The sequence below is a fragment of the Gymnoscopelus microlampas genome (genome assembly GCF_963454915.1).
Source record: "Gymnoscopelus microlampas genome assembly, chromosome: 6".
Lineage (NCBI taxonomy): Eukaryota > Metazoa > Chordata > Actinopteri > Myctophiformes > Myctophidae > Gymnoscopelus > Gymnoscopelus microlampas.
In genome coordinates this window covers 19,827,703-19,852,477 of record NC_139943.1, presented here as the reverse complement: position 1 = coordinate 19,852,477, position 24,775 = coordinate 19,827,703, and the positions used below count along the sequence as shown (strand labels likewise).

At 42.5% G+C, this 24,775-nt stretch overlaps 1 protein-coding gene across 2 annotated transcripts in view; it reads right to left on the bottom strand.

Annotated features, from left to right (window-relative positions):
* gnao1a (guanine nucleotide binding protein (G protein), alpha activating activity polypeptide O, a) overlaps nucleotides 1-24,775 on the bottom strand; it is a 158,597-nt gene that overhangs the window by 49,530 nt on the left and 84,292 nt on the right. For both annotated transcript variants that reach the window (XM_084060758.1, XM_084060757.1), the window contains exon 4: nucleotides 2,324-2,484. In XM_084060758.1, the coding sequence (XP_083916884.1) occupies nucleotides 2,324-2,484 (161 nt within the window). The remainder of the gene's footprint in view (nucleotides 1-2,323; nucleotides 2,485-24,775) is intronic.

Sequence of the window (24,775 nt, the reverse complement as noted above, 5' to 3'; positions counted from 1 at the left end):
CTTCAGTTCTATGTGATACACGACGACGATGGCTGTTCGTCATCCAGACTAAAGAAAATAGAACTGGAGCTCTCAGTTAGTTTTTTATACCGTGTGAAAAACCGTGTTTGCCAGACCCAGGGGGTCGGCCTACATGAGGCTTTGTCGGTCGGTCGGTCGGCCGGTCGGTCTGTCCCTCTTTTCCTCTGCACACACGTCATGCGAAGTCCGGCCATTCAGATTTCAACCACTAGGGGTCTGGCAGTACCAGGTCTCCTGGTTCCCTTGTTTTCCCTATTCTCGCCTAAAATGCCTAAAAAAGGCCTTCCGAGAACCGGAAACGGAATCTGCGTCATGAATCCGGAACCCGGTGAGTGTGAACTAAACAGAAAGCGAAACTGATGATGAAAAATTCACAGAACAGCGCGATCACAGATTAAACAATGAAAATTCAAAAGAACGCATACAGTATATGCGATCTTTTGAATTGCGGCAATCAAGCGATGGATTTGAAAGAACGCATATATGCGATCTTGGCAATCAATGTGTTAAAGCAGCAAACTGTAATGCTAGCCACACCTGAGAACTGCTTTATTTTAATGCTAGCCAGTTAGTTCGCACCCTGAAAATATAAACAGTGTACAGTGTGTACTGTAGCTATAGTGCTGACAGCAATATAAATGAATTACTTCCTCCAATTCTACAAGATGTATGGTGAACAATTACAGTAAGCTAGGCACACACAAACATGACTCTTGACAGTAATACATCAACACATTCCATTTAATATCTCCCTCTCTCTCTCTCTTCATCTGCCCCCTCGCTCGTTCACTCATTCACTTCTGTTCACTCACATATACCCTCCTACTCCCATCTCCTTTCCTCTCTCTTTCGCTCTCGCCCCCCCCTCTCTCTTCCCTTTCTCTCTCTCTCTCTCAGCCTTCATTGGGAAATAGTAGATCAGACTGGGTGCTTTTAATGGTGATTGACTGTGTGTCAGAGCAGCTGCTCTGTGATCATACTCACTGCTGCTTTCATACATTTCTTATTGCCGTGTGTGTGTGTGTGTGTGTGTGTGTGTGTGTGTGTGTGTGTGTGTGTGTGTGTGTGTGTGTGTGCGTGCGTGCGTCAATGTCATGCTACTCTAGGCTAATGATAAGAAGCAGTGGGAAGTCCACACACACTTCCTGTCTTTCCATCTCTCCCAAATAGACCCTCCCCCCACCGCAGGGGGGGGGGGGCTGCTGAGATGCTCTCAGCAGGAGGAGCAATGTTCTCACTAAATAAGTTAGAGGAATATCTTGTGGAGTTTCAGCTACTATGCATCCACGAAATATATAGCTTATAAGGATTTGTAATTTGTAAGGAAATGTAAATATGGCAACTCATTTAGATGTAGGCCTACGTAGGTTTATGGTTTATGGTTTCCCAAGGACTATATCCGTTTCACTCATTTCCCTTTCATAACAGATACTGTACATACATGTGCCAGATAATCCCCACACCAAGAGTAAAACAAGAAAAAAACATTTCAATCATTCAGTCCGACTTCACTGTAGCCTTTTCATAAATGATATTTGTACTTAGGCTGTCGTGAAAGTTTATAATATTTAGAGAAATTTAAAGTTTCAAATACAAAAGTAGTGGTAGTAGTTGTGAATTAGCAAACTGGACATTTAGACTGAATGTTTCCTTTATCCTCATCTTGCACTAATGCACGCAACTGTTTGGCAAGGTTTCTTTTTGGTAAGCGTGCATCCGTTGTCCGTCAAAAACACAGCCGTCTGTGCCTTGACTTCTGTGCGCTGACTCTCTCCCCACCCGACCCCCCCCTTGCCTTCAACTCCATAGGAAAATGCTGTTCCCCCCCCCCACCCCTGCCTCCTAAACCAGTGGTTCTCAAACTTTTTCATGTCAAGGACCCCCAAAATGATATGTATTTGGCCGCGGACCCCCATCTAAAAACAATTTGTTCCAGGGACCCCCAGAAGCAAAGATTTGAGTTACAAATGTTCGCTTAAAAATATATATATATTCAAAGATTTGCACACATTTTCACGATTTTTCAAAAATAGCAGATCTACAAGCTCGTAGCGCGGCACTCGGTGCCGCGCTATGAGCTTGTATATCTGCTATTTTTGAATAGCCAAAGTATAAAAGGTCATAATTATTCTGATGCTATATATTTACACATTTCGCTGGGTACCCACTGGAACACCCTCAAGTACCCCTGGGGGTCCCCGGACCCCACTTTGAGAACCAATGTCCTAAACACACACACAAGCACGCACGTACACACACACACACACACACACACACACACACACACACACAGAGAACGTACTATTGTGCTGAGTCGTTGAGCTGGTACTCTCGGGCGCGGCTGAAGCACTCCTGGATGCCGGCGTCGGACCACAGACGCATCATGGCGCCCAGCAGCTCCTGGGAGTAAGGCTCCGTGTCCTCCATACGGCTGACCACGTCACACACCATCTTAGCATCGGCCTGCAGGACACCAGAGGAGAGAGGCAGCAGGTTAGCATCATGGCTGAGAAGGTACCGTACAGTAAAGAGCCCTGGGGACAGAGGAGCTGCCTGTGTCCTCTGGAAACACTGACAAAGTCAAAAGACAACTTAGTATACACACCTTATGTTTAACCTCAGGTACACACCGCACCTGTTAGATATACTATGTGTAAAAATGGAGATACTTTGTTGTTTTTACCAGCTTGCAAAGCACGCTGGTCTAAGAAGAGACTGGGTCTAGCCAACACTTTCTCAACATTTTTTCATCATTGGCTGTCCTTTAAGCCAATGGGGATACTTTCCCATACTCTGAACGGGCGGTCTCATCCTCCCAAGCTATGGTACTAGACACACCTCTATGACAGTGTTGCCAGATTCTGCGAGAGAAATGAGCAACAGGTCTAAGCCAATGGGGAGCCACTAGCAGTTTTGCCAGATTCTGCGAGACAAATCAGAGAAAACAGAAAGCAAGCTGGTGTACATGACTGAGTGATGTCTTGTTTATTGATCTTTCTCTCTCTTCCCCTTACTCGCCATGCCCCTCTTCTTCTTCCCTTTCTCTTTATATGGAAATAACAAAGACGATGGAGCTTGCACAAAAACTAATACCACCCACTGTTTTATACCTGTAAACCTGTGATGTGACAATAAAAAGAACCACTGGCATACACCAAGGAGGGAGAGGAGAGGACAGGAGAGGTGAGAGGAGAACGGAGAGATGAGAGGAGACAGGAATAGGACAGGTTGTTCTAAAAGTGAAGCTGGTCTAACCTCACTAGCTTTTAAAAGATGCTGTTAGTAATATTTTTTTTACAAAAAGTGTTTTTTTTGTATTGTTTTGTAAATCTTGTTTGTTCTGTAACAGGAGTCTCCAGAGCTTTTTAATAAACAGAAAATACGTTTTCAGTTTGGTCACCAATTTCACCCGGTCAAGAGAGAGAACCCATTTATCAACTTCAATTGTATAGTGTTCCAATTCCAATTGTGCTCATTCTTTGTTTTTGTTTCCTCACTTTCAATTTCACTTGTTTATCCTGTATCCTGTTTGAGTTCTCTCTCTTGATTGGATGAAATTGGTATCCTGACCTGAAAATCTATGTTCTGTTACTTCTGTTCTGTACTTGAGAGATGAGGAGACGGACCCCTGCTACTGAACAAACACTCTATATACTGTAGAGTATTGCTATGGGAACAGAGCAACTTAACAGTTATTTTGACAAAATAATATCACATCACCTTTAAGCCCAAATTATACTTTGTCATATGACATGTTGCATGCCAAAAATAGCTTTGTAGACTGCCTATTTTCAGCGATTGACGCCATCATACGACAGACACATCAAGCATTAGTCTCTTTATGCTCAATAAAAAGGTGATGAACAAAAGCATTGTTAGGCAAAGACACAACAGCTGTGACACACACACACACACACACACACACACACACACACACACACACACACACACACACACACACACACACACACACACACACACACACACACACACACACACTATTGCTATCTGTGCAGAGTTCAAATGTCAGCACCCACTTTGTAGTAATGAATTTGCAGCGAGGATGCTCCTTCATTGAAACACTTTGATGTTTGGATTCACATTCACAATTTCAACACTATGGGTACAAATGAGACACAGCTGTGTTTCGTTGTGACCCAAAATCTTTTAGGTCATATCCATTCAACTGGGTCAGGCAATGTAACACTTAACACTACAGGACCGAATTATAAAATGACTTGTTTAAAAGCGGTGTCTAAAATGGCCCAACAAGATGGCAGCAAGATAAAAATACAGCACAGGGCTATTCTCGTCTGTGTAACACAATCAAACTGGGCCAAGAGGTGTTAACAATATAACATCAAAACATTTTTCTGACGTGTATCCGCATAGTTTGTACTGTATCTATTTCCTGCACTACAACAATATAGCATAGATAGGACAACACTGCAAAAATCCATGCGCTAGCAAAGGATGTAAAAAAAACACCAGAGGGTGTGTAACTCAATAGCATCAAACTCATACAAACTCACTCAAACTAGGGCAATCAATGTAACAATATACAACAGTGTATGCTATGATTTACACCACTTTACATCTTATATTACCTGCCCTTACTGTACGTCATAGAATTCATGATTTTTTTATCAATGAAAATTAAACAATGCTGTATACTACAGCATTGGTTCTCAAAGTGGGGTCCGGGGACCCCCAGGGGTCCTCGAGGGAGTTCCAGGAGGTCCCCCACCAAATTATTTTATATAGCGTCACTTTATCCATATTTTATACTTTGGCTATTCAAAAATAGCAGATATACAAGCTCATAGCACGTCACGAGCTGTGCAAATCTATGAATAAACGTCCCCCATCTGAAAATATTTTGTGCCAACAAGGAACTCCCAGAAGAGAACATTTGGGGTTAAAAAAATCTAAATTATTCAACTTTTTTGAATAGCCAATGTATAAATGGATAAAGTGGTTAAGCTGATGCTATGTTAAATACTTTTGCTAGGGACCCCGTGGAACGCCCCCAAGGACCCCTGGGGGTCGCCGGACCCCCAGGGGTTGAGAACCAACGGTGTAAGGGACATGACATGACCTGGTGCCATGCCTTCATGATAGGATGTTTAATATATGACTTAATGTCAACAGATCAATTTTTTGCGCCGGTGAGTCATGATTTGGCTAATATTACCTGGAAACAAAATATACTTGCAGGGAATTCCATGTTGAATCACTCCACACAGTGACCCCCTTATCAAAGACACATGCACACCTTAATCTGGCATCACCAGGCTTTCCACACAGAGGAAAAGCCTGGTTTTCATTCCAAACTGCCCCACGTGATCTGGTCTCAAGAAAGAAAAAAGGGGGAATTTTTCGTTTTTTTCCCCCACATAATGCAAATTAAAAGAAAATAGTTTAGTTTTGCTAGACGTACTACAAGTTAGAATAAAAGATGGACGTACCAAACCAAACCATTATTATAACAAACGAAACGAAAAAAGTATACTAAACTACACAAATCAATACGCCTCTGGCTGATGGGAATCATTTTGGAGGAGCACCGGTGCTCTTGGTTTCCGCCGCGGGTTCCACCGCAAGGTTACTTATAGTTGCTCTAGCCTAGATCAGACAAAAAGACATGATCCCAGTCTATGCACATGAGATCCATTCCAGACCCTGACAACAATGTCTGTCTGTCTGTCTGTCTCCTTCTTCCTTTCTTTCTTTCTTTCCGCCTCCCACCTCTTCCATCCCCCCCCTGCCTTCCACAGCACTTCTCATTATATGAGATTCTTATCAGCGTTACATAACCTGTGCTGGCGCACTTAACTGCACCATGTTTGCAGCCCAACACGGCTGCACTTTCCCTGCTGTCTATTTGCACGGTCGTATTTTTTCCTTTTTATAACCGTACTTCCCCTACTTCTGTTGTGAATGACAAAGGGAACCTGAACATATAGACTCTAATGTACAGTAGACCAAACCTAATGTAGACTGGAACTGCCCTCATGTACTGTAGAATGACGGTCAGTCTACATTAGGTCAGTCGTGTACACCCTCATGTACACTGACTGATGTATCCAGCTGCATTTTGTGTGAGTTTTTCCACCGCTCCATCTGTCCCTGCATACCACCCTCCTTTATCTCCATCTTTTCTCTGATGTCTCAGTTAACATCTAGCGATGCCGTTCCATCTCCTTTCCTCTGACTTTGTAGGTATACACACTACAGTACATCTCGTTTACTTGTTGACCCTTATCTACCCTTTCCTCCATCTGTCCCTCCCTCTGTCCTCATCACCCTCTCCTCCCACACTGGCATCACGTTTCCTGTTCCTCTTCATACTGTATCCCTCTCTCATTCACTCTCTCTCTCCCTCCATCTCACATCCTCGCCTCTCCCTCTCTCTGGCTCCATTCGTCACGAATCATCTCTCGGTTCCGCTCTCACCTCTTTTCATCCTTCAAGAAACCCATGAAATGTGCATATCTGGTGTATTTACTTCTGCATTCTGATGTGTGTATGCATGTCTGTGTGTGAGAGAGGGAGAGCGCCAGCAATGTGTGCCATTGCTGTGATTCGTCTCCACAGGAAGTGGGTGTGGTACCGACAGCTGCAGTGTGTGGTCATGCACACACACGCACGCACGCACACATTTGTGTCGACTTGTATTTACATCAGGGAATGTTTGGTAAGACATGTGCCTCTTTCAACACCACTTTATCAGAATAGCACACAGCCCCACCTGGGAGCTGCACGGCCGTCCATCACAGATCTTTTTCATGTCAAGGACCCCCAAAATGATATGTATTTGGCCGCCGACCACCATATCTAAATATTTAGTTACGGGGACCCCCAGAAGCAAAGATTTGAGTTACAAATGTTCACTTGAAGAAATATATATTCAAAGATATGCACAAATTTTAAGATTTTTCAAAAATAGCAGATCTACAAGCACTCGGTGCTGCGCTATGAGCTTGTATATCTGCTATTTTTGAATAGCCAAAGAAATCTAAAATGACACAGATGCGTTCCTGAATTGAATGGGTTAACAGAACCTCAGAGCTAATTGAGAGGGGGAAGAGCATCCAAGGGATGCAACTATCCATTATTTTATTAGCGATTATTCTATCGATTATTCTATAGATTTTTATAATCAACTAAATGGATTGGGCACAAACAGCCGATCTACAAGCTCACAAGGCTGTCGTGATATGACTCGTTGTGAGCTTGTGGCTCGGCTATTTCTGCTATTTAGAATTTGTGTTCTTTTTTTTTATGATCGATTAAGTAGATTAGTTTAGATTATCTGTTGCACCCCTAGAGCATTCTCCATGGTCTCCAGAGAGACATTCAGGGCTTGGAAACAGTGACCTTCCACAGTTCATATAAGGGGCGGCCATAGCTGAGTGGTTAGTGAGTCCCCGCCTGGGGAGCCAGGGCCCCTGGATGTCCTCAGGTACGATTCCAGGTCAGGCCAGAAAAGTCGATGTGTATCCCTGAACAATACTCTTAACCCCTAATTGCTCCTGAAAGCTGAAAACTGAGTTTCCCCCACGGGAGCAAATAGGTCCACATAAAAAGCATCTCCTCCCTTACCACCAGCTTTGAAATGTGCTGCTTACTTCAAAGATAGGAATAGTAACACGGTAGAGCTCTACACTCAGGGATACTGTTTTTAACCCATTAAGACCTGAAGCCATTTCTACAAATGTCTTCTAATTCCCGACAGTATTCTGAAAAAAACGTATGTCTCTATATAGGTGGTGCTCAAACCTTAATATTTTGTTCCAGGGACCCCCAGAAGCAAAGATTTCAGTTAAAAATGTTCGCTTTAACACAATATATATATACAAATATTTGCACACATTTTCACGATTTTTCAAAAATAGCAGATCTACAAGCTCGTAGCGCGGCACTCGGTGCCGCGCTATGAGCTTGTATATCTGCTATTTTTGAATAGCCAAAGTGTAAAATAATGCTTTTCAGCTCAAATCAAAACGTGACACCGATGCGTTCCAGGTCTTAAAGGGTTAAAGTGATAGTCGGTGCGTTTTAACCGCAAAAATTGCAAAAATAACAGATCTAAGTTGACAACACATCACCCATTCCCAAAATAGGGATGCCAGGTTCAAATGATTTGGAAGAATTATTTTTTAGATTGGTGGTTTTGAACTGTATGGCAATCAGGGCCTTATTTGACACTCGAGCTGAAGTGAGCAAACTTAAAAAAAGGGACAAATAAATATAGAACGCACAAAATCATCATCTACACGATCTGTGTGAAACTTTGTGAATAGGACACCGCATTAGAAAAAAAGATCACTCGACTTGAGCGAAAACCTTCTCAGAATATTGAATTCAATAAACCAGAAGTGTTTCTTTCAGTTGCTGAAACCAGACCCTGTTCTATGGATTTCACATTAACATCGTTGCTGTCGGGGCGGGAAAAGCTTTTATCCCCATGTTTTTAACTTCCGTAAATTAATACCATTGCTTCATCATACTACCAGTGTCACACCAAAGTAGCAAAAATAGCCGATCTGCAAGCTCAATGAATTCTGAAAAAGGTAACCGTTTTGGACATAATGTATGAGGTTTCCAATGTGCCTGCTTCCTGTGATATCATTATCGTCTCCCTCCCCTCGCTCTCCCCTCATAGTGGTATAGTGTCTCGTTTCTAGGCATGTCAAAGGTCAAAGATCACGGCCTTGGAGTGATTCTTCCTCCCATAATTTATTCGCCTAATAGTCTGCTCATCTATCCGTTTCTCTCCGCACGCGCGCACACACACACACACACACACACACACACACACACACACACACACACACACACACACACACACACACACACACACACACACACACACACACACACACACACACACACACACACACACACACACACACACACACACACACACACAGTAATTGTGCTCATTTAAAGGGCCATACCAGTGGTCTGGCATATTTAGCATATTGACTGCAACACACAGTATCCTTGACCTTACTGCTGAGCATTTTACAAAGCTTATGTTGTTCTTTGAGGAGGCTAATGTTTTTCATTCATTTGCGCATATGGTATGACAATTAACCCATTCAATCGCATCTACAAATGTCTTCTAAATCCTAACAGGTTTCTGAAAAACGTTTCTATATCAGTGGTGCTCAAACTTTTTCATGTCAGTGACCACCAAAATGATATTAATTTGGCCGCCGACCACCATACAAAAATATTTAGTTCCAGGGACCCCCCAGAAGCAAAGATTTGAGTTACAAATGTTCACATTAAAAATATATATACATATTCAAAGATTTGCACAAATGCTCCTGATTTTTTTTAAATAGCAGATTACAAGCTTAAAGCGCTATGAGCTTGTAGATCTGCTATTTTTGAATAGCCGAAGTATAAAAAGTAAAAAAAAATGGCTATAGCTAGAATCTAAAATGACACAGATACGTTCCTGGTCTTAATGGGTTGAAGGGACTTGTTTGAGATAGGCAATACTTTAGGCGTACAAAACAATTTATTGAGCTGCTATTGTTTGGAGTTTTCATGCATTTTAAAGTGTTTATTTGAAGTCTAGCTGAAAATAAAAGAAAGCCCTGGAGTAAAGAAATGCATAATTCATAAACAGTATTAAATTGTATTGTATTTACACCGTTATCGTCCTTTAACTCTGAGAGTTTAACGGTGTAAAAATGGACGCAAAGGGGACACTTATGGGTCGATTCGGGTCGACCGACTACTTATTAGACCTAATGTGTGACACGCTGAAAAAACGGCATGGTATGTGTGTAACATTCACATGATTATATAGTCCTCTAAAGACAGACATTATTTGTGTGCAACTGTGCATCATATCTGCAGCCTGAATGTGAATAGGCAATCATCTCTTTGTCCTCCTAGTATATTTATCCCTCAATCATCCCGTCCATCTGTCTTCTCTATCGGCCTTAACCCATTAAGACCGGGAACGCATCTGTGTCATTTTATGATTTGAGCTAAAAAGCATTATTTTACACTTTGGCTATTCAAAAATAGCAGATATACAAGCTATGAGCTTGTAGATCTGCTATTTTTGAAAAATCGTGAAAATGTGTGCAAATCTTTGAATGTATATTGTTTTAAAGCGAGTTAGGATTTAGAAAACATTTGTAGAACCTCAGGCCTTAATGGGTTAAAATACCTACCACCCCTCCCCTCTTCACTGCCCCACTCTCTGCTCAATAGTCTCATCATCACACCATACAGTCAAATGATGTCATTCATCAAGACATCAAGCCTCCCTCTATCCATCCTTCCTTCCTTCCTTCCTTCCATCCATCCATCTATCCATCCATCCATCCACAGATGAGAACATCAACATGTAGGTAAGCACTAAGCAGTGATGGAAGAAGTACTCACATGTTTTACTTAAGTAAAAGTATCACTACTGCAATGTAGATATACTCTGTTACAAGTAGACGTCCCGCTTTCAAAATGTACTTGAGTAAAAAGTACAAAGGTATGGAATGAATGTGTATGTGTATCTACAAAGTGAGACATTATATTTAAGCTTTGAACCCAACCAGGGATGCCCCATGAAATCCACTACAGTAATTTACTCCCCCGCCCCCCCCACACACACACACACACACACACACACGCACATACAATTGTCTATTTCGACTTCGAGCCACCAGTTCAGAAAAGAACATGTAACAATGTCATTGTTTAGTGCGCACACGCACACAGTGACCTGAACATTAATGACAACAGTGTTATGAGGAACATTCTGCTTGCTGATAAAATATCACTCCTCTCCTCCTCCCATCTCTCTCTCTCTCTCTATGGATGGACTATGTTCAAATACAACCAGTTTAATCAGGGCACATTTTTCACATTTTCTCATTATGTGTGATGATTTTATCAGGATGACAGGACCATTATAATGAAGGGCAATCTAGGAACCCATTCGGTAAAAAAGATAATTGGTATTTTTTTTCTCTCCTTAAGTTTTTTCCTCTGGGGGCAGCACCTCCTTTTTTTATGTACAAACAGGAACTCGGTTTGGCTCCTCCCCTTTCTTAGTCCACTTCCTCCCGGGTACTTCCGTGTGTGTTCCTACTATCAATACAACAACACTACATGTTTAAGGCAGTGGTGCTGACAGATTCATTCTGCTGTTAGCAGAATCTGTCTTGAGAGATTCAAAGAAGGGTAACTATGTTCAGTGTTGGGTGTAACGCCTTTAAGTTAACGCCGTCAATCAGCAGGCCTGGAATTTCATTGTTTTAGGGGTCAAGGCCACTTGGTGTACAGTAAATCTTTTGAGGGATGAAAAGGCCAAATGCCAGGGCAGCAGCAAGGCCATCAAATAAAAACAATGACTTTAATGAAGTGAATTCAAGGGTTAAGGATGATTTCATAAAAAACAAACAAAAAAAACACAGCTCTGTATTTCAGAATTCAGAATCTCAACAAGACGCTGGTGTCTAAAAAAAACGTATTGACAGGAAAGAAGCAAAGAATAAAATCAGCTAACACACTGGGGCGTGCGGACGGGGCATCAAGGCCACTGTGGCCTTAGGTTATATAAATGGATTAAAAATAAAATCTCAAAACTGAAGAAAATGTGTAATGGCCAAGTCCTATTTATTATGCGATTTGTGAAACGGTGTGTAAGGAGCAGCCCCCCCACACTAGCGCTGTTGCCTAGTCAATTAACACAGCATGAAAAATTATGTTTTATTAATATTGTTCCTGCTGTGCTACATACCGCCAACTGCCAGGCTTTAACCTCTGCTTTTATGAAATATCCCAGACCATTAGGGTTTCATGGAAAACGCCTCTAAACATATTGCTAGTTTCATCATATCAAATGCTCTAATCTTTAACAAAATAACCAAACATAGCCTATCTACAAGCTCTCAATGCGTTTGCGACGGACACGACCTTCATGGCCTCCACGAAATTCGTGCGGCGGTAATCAGATTATTCTTTTCAAGTAACGCAATGCGTTATAGTTTTGAAATTAGAGTACTCACTCAGCTAAAACTGTGGTTAATCTGATTAAAAGTTAGACTCTTTTGCCAGCCGCAACAGTCAGCTCCCATAACTATAAACTCTAAACGTTTTGGCTTGAGAAGAAGAAGATCCAGTTTCGTCCCGCTTTACAAACAAAGACAAATACATTGATTTGTGATCCAATCCTCTGTGTTTGTCCTTCCCTCTCTCTCCGCCTCCCCCTTTCTTCTCTCCCTCGCTCCTCATCTACTTAATTCAAGACAGCAGACCACTGCTGTCGGGGCAGAGACTTTGTATCTCCATAAATGAACTTTTTATGTTTTTTTCATGAATTAAACACCCTACTCCATCATAGAAGAGTGCCACAAAAAAACTAGTGAAAATAGCCGATCCACAAGCTCACAGCGTGTAGATCGGCCATTTTCACTATTTTATCGTATTTTGTTTTTATAGTGATAAAAAGGAACAGTTTTGGTCATACAAGGTTTCCAGCAGACGGCGACGAGAGCTGAAATGAATCTAAGAGACAGCGCTGTGCCTGCGGTAGCAGAGGAGGACTGATCAATTACATTAATAAAACAACAGCACACTGACAAATCAAAGTCTCTGTTGACTTAGTGTGTGTGCGTGCACTGCATGCGTGTACATGTACATGTACTACATGGGTGTGTGTGTGTGTGTGTGCGTGCGTGTGTGTGTGTGCGTGCGTGTATATGTGCGTGTTCAAGAGACAAAGACAGGTCAAGTATAGAGGCGGAGGAAGACATGCTGATTAAGCCAATGCTTTTTTGCGTTTTTTTATCACTTAAATCCATCTGATAATCTACAATGCTAATTCTACTTTCGCTCCAGAAACCTTGTAAGGGATAATACTGTTTGTCTGATCAGATTACTGAAGTACAAGTACTGTGATATTAAGCTTGTTTTGTTTGATTTCTATATATATATACAGTATATACCTGTAAATAATATTATACTGTATAAAGATGTGATTGTGTATTTGATATCAATATTTAAGGTCTTTACTGTCTGTAAAAAGTACAATTGTGTCTTTGGACAAAGGCGGTTAAAACATTTTTAGTGCATGGGTCTTCAACAGGGGGTCCAGGACCACAAGGGAGTACAGGACCTAGTCTAGGGGGTCCTCTGAGTTACAACACAAATCTTTGTGTGATAGGATTCTCTTTTACGTTTTATATTAACCACTTGAACCTTCGCATCCCTGTTCTGGTGGAAACATTCGCCTGAAAATAGCAGATCTACAAGCTCACTGCGTGTCACAGCGCGACGCATCGTAAGCTTATAGATCTGCTATTGGCGGCAAAGGGTTTTGGTGTGCAGGGGGAAAAAGAGCAGACCAAGTACAGAGCAAAGTATTGAGGGTTTAAGTAGTAACTGAATTCAACATATTAATAGAAAAGCAATGTGTAAAGAAACACAAAAAACATATACTGTATACAACACTGATAATAGTGCTATCAAACATGTCTATGGAGCTACAGTATCTATAAAACATTCAATCTGAAACACAATGTCATACAATATGTAGTGGGGGTCCCTGCTTCATCTCTCTCTCAGCTAAGGGCTCCTTGGGCTGAAAGACCTTGGTGTGGTTTTCACTCTTTTGTGCAGAAACACGTTGTATATAGGGGTGTGCCGATATATCGTCCCGCGATATATCGCGATACGTTTTCGCGACGATATGTATCGTTTTGGGGAAAAAAAATATTGTTTTTGAAAAAAAAAAAAACATTTTTTTTTTTTTTTTTTTTTTTTTTTTACAATCATAATAATCAGGCATGCAAACGGCCCCGAAGTGAAAAGAGTGACAACATGTTTTTTTTTCGGGTCAGGTGTCATACTATTTGGATTCAAAACGGCTATTGTAGCTGAAAAGCTACAAGTTTGCATGTCTGAATAATGCAAAAACAGAATTATTTGTTTGCATTTTCTTTTTTTCTCCTCCATATATTTTCATAATAAAAAAAGTGCGTATCGTATCGTATCGAAATCGTATCGAAGTTGTGAGCCAAATATCGTATCGTATCGTTTCGTGAAATTAGTGTATCGGCACACCCCTAGTTGTATAACGTCTCTGTCAAGTGGAAACCTCATACAGTATATCCAAAATTGTTACTTTTCAGGATTCAAATAAAGAAATAGCACAAAAATAGCAGATCAACAAGCTCAAGACGTGCCGCGTATTCGAGCTTGTGGATCTTCTATTCTGATACCTCTGTATGACGCTGTGGTATGATGAAGTAGGGTGTTAATCTACGGAAAAATGTGGAGATAAGAGGTTTCTGCCCGACAGCAACGATAACAATAAAAATAACTTTTAACACTCTCTCACACATACACAGGCTGATACAGTATATGGAGACTGTGTGTGTGTGTGGTGTGGTGTGTGCGTGTTTGTTCTTGAGAAAGAGAGAGATGGTGTGTGTGTGTGTGTGTGTGTGTGTGTGTGTGTGTGTGTGTGTGTGTGTGTGTGTGTGTGTATCCAGTCAGATTTTGCCAGGCCTCCCAGTTTAAAGTGCTGGGCAGGGGGCCACAGGCACACTTAGAACCCCCAAGCCCTGGCCAAGGATGCTGTCTAAAGGAACATACTGGAAGACATCAAGTTTGCGTGCGCGTCAGAGTGTGTGTGTGTGTGTGTGTGTGTGTGTGTGTGTGTGTGTGTGTGTGTGTGTGTGTGTGTGTGTGTGTGTGTGTGTGTGTGTGTGTGAGTGTGTGTGTGCATGCTGCCTCACAGTAGCAGAGTCCAACATCAGTTGACAAGGTTACTATACTATACTATTATACTAGCAACGTTGCTAGTATAACAACAGAGATGACCCTGAACTGTTCACCTGGCAGCCTCGGTTGTCATGGGAACCACCAACATAAAATACTTCTTACTACTACTTATGGCCATGCGGCGGTGTGTCACGCACAGAAAATAGCAGATTTACAAGCTCACAACGTGTCGTGCTACAACACGTTGTGAGCTTGTAGATCTGCTAGTTCCGGTGCATGACACTTAACCTTAACCCTCAGTTGAACCTCTGCTTTATGCAGCGCTACAATGTCAAACACACACAACTTGACAACATGATTGAGGACCGATATCAGCTCAGGCTCAGTGTCTTGCTCGAGGACACTTTCGACACAAAGCCAGGAGGAGCCAGGAACCTTTCAGTTGCCAAACAGCCGCTCTACCTCCTGAGCTACTGCCACCTTAATTTACACTCTCAGAGTTTAATTAAGACTCAGGATTTGACAGAGTGGTACATCTCTTTCTCTTCTATCTTTAATAAATCAGGGGAAATGAAGTTTAGCCTGCTGTGGAACAGAAAGGCTGGAATGGTCTGGACTGATGCATGTGCACTGTTCAACTACTGCACATTGACAAATTATACATGAATAAGAGAGAGAGAGGTTTATCTTTCCTGTTAAATAAATATTTTTTTACATATTGGTCAGGTCTGACTCTGGAACTGCTGAATTAACACTTGCAAATGTGCACGCGTGCACACACTCACGCACGCACTCACCCTTTGAATTAGATTGAATTCAAATGGGCTTCATTAGGATGGGAAACATGGCTACATTGCCAAAGCATATCGCTGTGTTACTGTAGGTGGAAACCGTGATTGTCCAAAACCGTCCATGTTTTATTACTACTAGACCATACCCGGTGAAGGGCGCAGGCGAAAGTAGTTGCAAAGTTGGGGTTAATGCACGTCCTGTGGCGCGGTTTCTCCCCCGCGCGCGCCCCGTGGTGGCGCCCCCCTATTTTAAGTATTTTTACTGTTTTTCTCAACTTTTAGGTATTTTTAGTGTTTTTATCAATCTTTAAGTATTTGTACTTTGTTTTTCAACTAGAAGTATTTTTACTCATTTTCAGTACTTTTAAGTATTTGTACTCATTTTCAGTACTGTGAAGTGTTTTTACTCAAGGTATTTGAGTATTCTCTCCGTCCCTCTCTCTCTCTCTCCATCTCCCTATTTTCACAACGCATCGCATCGTTGTGAGCTTGTAGATCAGCTATTTTCAGTAGGGGAGTATGAGCAGCCAAAATGTGCAGTTTGGCGCCCGCCCCGGGTCCCGTGGCAAACTTATTTATTCAGGCTATGTAGTCAGCCTGTGGCCATGTTTCCCATTCAACCCGAAAAAAAACCCTACGTCCGCTGCCAGTACTGCTCCCGGTTTGGCTCCAATGGGAAACATGGCCACAGGCTGACTAAATAAGCGATTTAAACGGGTAGTTTCGCTGGCGACCTAAAATATTATGCAGCCGACCAAACCTTAAACATCCGTGCGGTTTAGAATCTACCATTAGTTTTGAGATACGATGTATACAAAAGGGTAAACAGCGGAGCCTTGGCGGACGTTCGCCCGATCCTGGAAGAGAACGACATAGAACCGTTCTTTATGGAGCTAATATGCATCGTGTGTGGGGGAAAAAATCTGGAGTGTTTACTTTGTTTCCACAGTAGAGAGTGGGCGGGGTCTATGGTGTAGCGTCGGCGTCGGTGTTGCCATGTCCGCCGATTGTAAGCGCTTTAGGGCCAATGTTGGTGTTATAGGGTTCGTTTGGTTTGGCCTCGTTTTCATAGACCTCGCTGCTTGTTATTCTCGCGAAACCTGGCACACAACGACGCATGCGCAGTTTGATCAAGAGTCCACCCTACCACCGTGAGCTTACTAGAATTATAATAGGATTTTAAAAAATGATATAATTTATTGAAAATAGTCTATCGCCTATTTTCACTACTTTTGTGTGACACTCTGATGAAGTAGGGCATTCATTAATCTACGAAAAAGCATAAAAAGTTGAAATATGGAGATACGAGTACGGTAAGTTCAAATACCACAGAAGTGGAAAAAGCGGCACTCCAAATGGAAGGATGCAAGACGGGCTCACATGCACGTTCTATTTATTGAGAGATACAAGGTTTCTGCTCGACACCAATGAAATGTTAAATAAAATCTCTCTTCGTCTCCGTTGCTCTGCCATACCCACCTATCCTCTCTCCCCCTCTTCAGGAGACTACTTCAGACGCACACGCGCACACACGCGCACACACACACACACACACACACACGCACACACACACACACACACGAGGGATGACATGTGTCAGGCTCATGCATATCCAGTCGTGACTCTTTCTCCGCGACCACCACTTAATGCCGTTACCGTCTCTCTCTCTCTCTCTCTCTCTTTCTCTCTCCATCTGTCATCCCTCCAACTCCTCTCTCTCCTCCTCTCTTTTTCCTTCTCTTCTCTGTCTCTCTTTTTTCTCATCCCTCCATCTCTCCCTCTGTGTCTCCCTCCTCCGCATCATGTGACAATCAGCTACAGTTGCTATGGTTACACCGTCTCCTTTCCCAGGAATGCAATCTTGGTGCAGATTCTCTCTATAATTCTCCGTCTCTTGCGGTAGGACAGTAATAAAGTGTTCCGAATGTGACTCTCCATCTGTTATCCCCCCCCCTAATGCCTGATTTATGCTTGGTCGCGCGCCATGTCAAGCACCGCAAGTAACAGATCTACAAGCTCAAGATGCGCTGCAGTGGCAGTGCAGCGCAGCCAAGTACAAAAGTACCCTTTAGCCCATTAAGACCGGGAACGCGTCTGTGTCATTTCAAGATGTATTTGGGCTATTCAAAAATAGCAGATATACAAGCTCATAATTACAAGCATTTCGAATAAAATAGAAAGTTTAAAGCAAACATTTGTAACTCAAATCTTTGCTTCTGGGGGGTTCTACAAATGTCTTCTAAATCCTAACAGTTTATTGAAAAAACTTGTGTTGCTATATCAGTGGTTCTCAAACATTTTCAAGTCAAGGACCCCCAAAATTATATGTACTTGGCCGCGGACCCCCATCTCAAAATATGTTGTTCCAGGGACCCCCAGAAGCAAAGATTTGAGTTACAAATGTTCGCTTTAAAACAATATATATTCAAAGATTTGCACAAATGTTCACGATTTTTCAAAAATAGCAGATCTACAAGCTCGTAGCACGGCACTCGGTGACGCGCTATGAGCTTGTATATCTGCTATTTTTGAATAGCCAAAGTGTAAAATCATGCTTTTTAGCTCAAATCATAGAATGACACAGATGCGTTCCCGGTCTACAAGTTTATAGCAATATGAGCTTGTATATCTGCTATTTTTGAACAGCCAAAGAAATCAAAAAATGACACACAGATGCGTTCCCGGTCTTAATGGGTTAAACCTCCGTTATCTCTTATAGTTGCGCGTTGGTGCCCCCCGTTCGAAAATAGCTGATCTTGTCCGCTATTTTCTGGCAACTAAGTATAAATCACCCTTTAGTCTCTCTCTCTTTCAGTGTTTACACTCCTTCCATTTCCCTGACTCTCCATTCCTCTGACTCGCTCTCTCTCTCTCTCTCAGCTATCCATCATTGTCTCTCTGTCCCTGATTTTCTCTTGTAATTTCCTCATCTCTACTTTTCCTTTCATTACATTCTCAATCTTCTCTCTTCTCTCTGTCTTTAACCCATTCAGTCCAGGAACGCATAGCTGTGTCATTTTAGATTTTTGGCTATAACCATTATTTTATACAGATCTACAAGCTCATAGTGCGACATCGAGTGCCACGCAACAAGCTTGTAGATCTTAATCGTGAACATTTTTGCAAATCTATATATGTGTTTTTTAAAGCAAACATTTTTAACTCAAATCTTTGCTTCTGGGGATTCTACAAATGTAAAAAAAAAACTCATGTTGCTATAATATCAGTCGTTCTCAAACTTTTTCATGTCAAGGACCACCCAAAATGATATGTATTTGTCCGCGGACCCCCCCCCCCCATCTCAAAATATTTCGTTCCAGGGACCCCCAGAAACAAAGATTTTTGTTAAAAACGCATATATATATATATTTAAACATTTGCACACATTTTCAAGATTTTTCAAAAATAGCAGATCTACAGCCGCGCTGTGAGTTTGTAGATCTGCTATTTTTGAATAGCCACAAATAAATCTAAAATGACACAGATGCGTTCCCGGATTGAATGGTTTAATTCCATTGCCCTTCGTCTAACTTCTCCTCCCACCCTCTCTCCCTCCGTCTCTCTCTCTCTCTCTCTCTCTCTCTCTCTCTCTCTCTCTCTGCAGACTCATCATCACCGCCTCCCGCAGTGACATGTCTCCTTTACGGCTCCGTATCCATCCTTCATCGCCTCTCGTCCTCACCTCACCTACACTTATCCCCTCCCAGCCCCTTTCTCTCCTCCTCTCTCTAGTCTACTCCCATCCTCTCTATCATCTCCCCTGCCATTTCCTCTCCTCCTCCTCTATCACCTCCCCTCCCATGCCCTCTCTTCTCCTCCGTCTCTCCTCACCTGAACTCAACTCCAGTGATCCCCTCCCATCCCCTCTCTCCTCTCTACTGCTATTCCCTCTCTCCTCCTACATATATACATAGGACCACATTGGAAACAAGCCCTGAGGGCTTTTTGTGTTTTTGTGTGCTTTTTTGCAAACTGTTAAAGGATGACTTCACCGATTTTCAACCTATCTTCATATAATTGGCCCTCACTAATACTCATGATAAAATGGTACAATTTTTTTCTACTTGGTCTGTGTCTCAGAGGAGGGCTGTGGACAGTCCAGAAACCCGTCTACCAGTGACATCATCGTTAGGCATGATTTTTTTTTCCAACAAGATTTCACATTTCTTATTTAGATCTTTATCAACACGAGAACAATGGATTATTTTATTGCATTGCAACTTTCCAGGAATAGAAAGCCTGCAGTTTCTATTAGCTTGGATTCCCCATTGATGATGTCACTGGTAGACGGGACTCTGAACTGTCCACAGCCCTCCTCTGAGACACAGACCGAGTAGATTTTTTTTTACCATTTTATCATGAGTATTAGTGAGGACCTATTTTATGAAGATAGGTTGAACATCGGTGACGTCGTCCTTTAATAAATTATTCAATCAATCAATCGAAACTCCTCTCCCCTCCAATCCCCTCTCTCCTCTTCTGAGCCCTCCTCTCACCCCCTCCCTCTCTCTTCCTTCTCCCTCTTTCTTCATGGGCAGGAACAGGGAAAACATCTAAGTGATGAAGCAAATATTAGAACGACAAACTACTCTCTCCTTAACATTACTCTCTCTCTCTCTCTCTCTCCCTCTCGTTGAATAATTGAAGTGATGAAATATTCAACTGTTGTGCTCTCCTGCCGATCACCCCATTGGAACCCTAATGTGCATTTAAGTGTGTGTGTGTGTGTGTGTGTGTGTGTGTGTGTGTGTGTGTGTGTGTGTGTGTGTGTGTGTGTGTGTGTGTGTGTGTGTGTGTGTGTGTTCACTATATTATTGGAGCTTCCATTACCACCCTTATGGGTTGCCCTATGACCACACCCATTATGCATGCACGCGCGCACACACACACACACACACAGCGGATATGGGGTATATACTGTAGACCGTTATATGAGTGGGTCGTTAATATATACTGCGGTCAATAGCACCCAGAGAGTGCTCTAAAAAAATCAATCCTCTTCCTATATCAACCCAGAGAGGCAAAGAGGAAGTGAGAGATGGAGAAAGGGCTGGGCAATATATCCATACCCTGATATGAGACTAGATATCGTTACTGTCGGGCAGAAACCTTGCATCTCCATATTTAAACTTTTTGATGTTTTTTTCGTAAATGAATGCCCACCTTCGTCATACTAGAGTGTCACACAAAGGTAGCAAAGGTAACAAGCTCAAAACGCATGCGACACATTTTTGCCATGGTTCTGCCATTTTTTTATTTGAATTTGCAATATCGTGATATTACGTGTTGTGCTTTCCTGGTTTTAATCACTTATTTAAGACTTATGTTAAACTTACAAACCATGGTTCTTTTCCAGACATATTTAACTGCAACAATGTCAGAATGTTTTCTGGGCATAGTTGTGCTCATATACAGCAAACACTGGCACTAAACACTCTCGTTAGGAACGCTGGTGAGGATATTCAAGATGATCCTGATACCAGTACTCATTAAATATTGTCTGAATCAGGCTTAACTGTCTTTGATATGTAGCATCCCGCCATATCAACACTAGCCTGTCCTGAACCATTCAAATTAACTAGAAGCATGAACAACTCCTGGGCTTTAAGGAGAGGAATATCTCTGCTGCATCAAGTGCACACAGAGACGGCCAGGTCGGGACAGGGCCCACAAACAATTGCCCACAAACACATCAGGGCGGCAGTGGCTCAGGGGTAGAGTGGCCGGTAGAGCGGCCGGATGGGAACCGTGAGGTTCCCAGTTCGATCCCGGGCTCCCCCAGAGTTAGTGTCGAAGTGTCCTCGAGCAAGACACTGAACCCCTAACTGCTCCCGGTGAGCAGGTTGGTGCCTTGCATGGTTTCCTCCGCCATCGGTGTATGAATGTGTGTGTGAATGGGTGAATGTAATGCACAATCTGTATGTAAAGCGCTTTGGATAAAAGCGCTATATAAATGCACCATTTACCAAATGCACCATTTACATCAGATGTCAGCTGCTCACTCTGCTGTTGCTCGCGGCAGGACAAGATGGTTTGATTGAAAAAGTGCCTTTTTAAGCCGCTTCTTTCTCTCTTGCTTACTCACTTTACTGCATGTCAGCTGGTGCATATTTGTGTCAGAGAGAGAGAGAGAGAGAGACAGACAGAGACAGAGACAGAGAGAGGGAGAGAGAGAGAGAGAGAGAGAGAGAGAGAGCTCTAAACAGAGTCCGAAGACATTCGATTGCATTTACAGTACATCTCATATTGTGTGAATAGTGAACTGAAGGTCCCTTCCCAGTCTCTAAAAACATTTTATAATAAGATTCTTTCTTAAAGAAAGAGAAAACGGGAAAGAAAGAAAGAGTATCTGACTACTTAACGTTAAGTGGTCAAATTGGTGGGCAGATGCGTGCATTTTTCAGAACATTTGAATGACCAATCAATCGATTGTGTTCCGGCTTGAATCAGTGAAACTAACGTAGTATACTTTAGTTTATTGTTATCACAGTATAATTTTGTTACATTATCATCAAAATCTTAAGTGTTTCGGTAATTACATGGTGGGGCCCACTTGCAATATCCTCATGGCCGTTGAGAACCACTGGCCTAGAAACATAGTGACCAAAGGGTCACACAGAGTCCATCCCTGTGGATGTACCGTCACTGCTTCATTAGTTAGATGAAATACTACATAGATGGGGGAGGGGGACTACACCCACTGAGATAATGTGTCATCTTTAATAGTAGTGGTCTGTTTTTATTTGCATTCTGTTGAATTTTTGCTTTGGAAGTATATTTCCGTTTGTACTCTTTTCTTTCTTTCTCTTTCTTTCTTTCTTTGTACTTATTGTATTTGTCTTTTTCTTTTCGTATAGGATATTCTGCGATATTCTCCGCGGATGGGAGGATGAACATTAAAGATATCTGTTTGTAATGTCCTACAACAATTGTAAAAAAAATTAAAATAAAAATGAAAATAATAAACAAAGTGGAAGCAAAATACCACATGGATTATATTGAGGTCCATTTCATATCATGTCATGTTTCAGCTCCTGGGGGCCATATAAATGTGACAACGTCAGAAAACAGCAGGCTTGATATGTTAACATGTTACCATGGAGATGATGCTCCATTTTGCTACTGTCACACCTGCACACACACACACACACAGATGTGCCATTTCAGAACTTCACACTTCCCTGATCTTTCCCTGAAAGTCCCCTGAAAAGCCACAGTTTTCCCCCCTATTTGCGCCTGATTAGCCTTTGTTTGAATTTACACCATTTCACACCTACCACCATTTCGCACCTGGCAAATGTCCCACTTCTCCATGAAAAGGTGTGGATTTCCCACTGATTTGCCCAGGAATTGCCAATGGCAGGGCCTGTGAATTTCTGGAATGGCACATCTAAACGCGCACACGCACAGCACATGCGTAAGCAAAGGCACACACACACACACACACACACACACACACACACACACACACACACACACACACACACACACACACACACACACACACACACACACACACACACACACACACACACACACACACACACACACACACACACACACACACACACACACACACACACACACACACACACACACACACACACACAGCATAGTGGCTAATTTAAAGGATATATGTCACCCCCAAAATGACTTTCTTTCTATCAAATACTCACTCCATGAAGCCTTCAATCTATGGACACATTTTGTGTTGCATTCCTTCACAGCGAATGAAGAATAAAAAAACAACAACTAGGCGGCCAAAGTTAACAACAGCAAAACTATATCAAATATCCATTTATAAACTCTCAAACAACTCTCACAGTACAAACCAAGTGTCTTGTTGTGTCAATAAGTCAATAAGACCAAAGAGCTGAAGCTGGACTTACAAGAGACAGAACAGTGGAGTTGCAGTGAACCCACAGTGCAGTGGATCAGTGACTGACCCACAGTGCAGTGGGTCAGTGACTGACCCACAGTGCAGTGGATCAGTGACTGACCCACAGTGCAGTGGATCAGTGACTGACCCACAGTGCAGTGGATCAGTGACTGACCCACAGTGCAGTGGGTCAGCGGCTTGGAAGTTCCTCAGAGCATTGCTTCTCAAAGTGGAGACCCTCAGGTGTCCTTGTGTGTGTGTGTGTGTGTGTGTGTGTGTGTGTGTGTGTGTGTGTGTGTGTGAGGGGAAGGGGGTCCAGGGGGTTCCCAGCTTAATCTGTTATTACGGCATCACAATCATTTTAACCACTTTATCTGTGTATACGTTGGCTATTCAAAAAGAGCATATCTACAAGCTCACAGCGTGTCACTTCATGCCATGCTGCGAGCTTGTACATCTGCTATTTCTAAACACAAATCTTCTCTTCTGGGGGTCCCCTCCCTGGCACAAAACATTTTCAGATGGGGGTCCGCGACCAAATACACATCAATTTCTGGGTCCTTGACATGACAAAGTTTGAGAACCACTGCCTCAAAGAGGACACATCAAAGAGGAGCTCTCTCCTGGGTGGAGCACACACACACACACTGGCCAGTGGCCACGTGGTGAAGGAGGCACGGCCAACCCCTCTTTCCCCTCAGGTGACTGAAGAGGTTGGCGTGGCTCCAATGTCCGACAGGCCTTCTAGAGAGACAGAGGCACCACTGAACACCCTGACCGCATGCATTATACTGCCTGGTACGGGGACTGCATGGTCCTCAACAGCAAAGCACTGCAGAGGGTCATCATGCGGACGGACAGCCCTGTACAGTACAGTACAGTACATACAGTACACATCAGTTGATGTGAGCTTCTCTCCACCCAGGGTGATGAGAACAATCGGATGCTGATGAAAATTAGCATCATTGCTAAATCCGGTGTATTTACGTTACATTTTCATGTACTGTTCAATAATATACAGTGTCCCATCTAAATAAACAAATAAAATGTAAACTTAAAACCAAAACTAAGACCCATAGGCTCTGGAAAAGCAAATTCCCCCAGGTAATCAGGTTAATAACCAAAACCAAATAATTCTACTCTTACTCTAATAACAAAGAATCTTGAAATCCGACACCGTTTCTGACCATTGATGTGTACACACACACACCGGGCGGGAGACCCACCCTTCCTAACCTAAACCTCCCTTCACCCACTCACTCACTCACACACACACACGCACTAATGCATGCATGAACGCACACACACACACATGCACACTCAAACA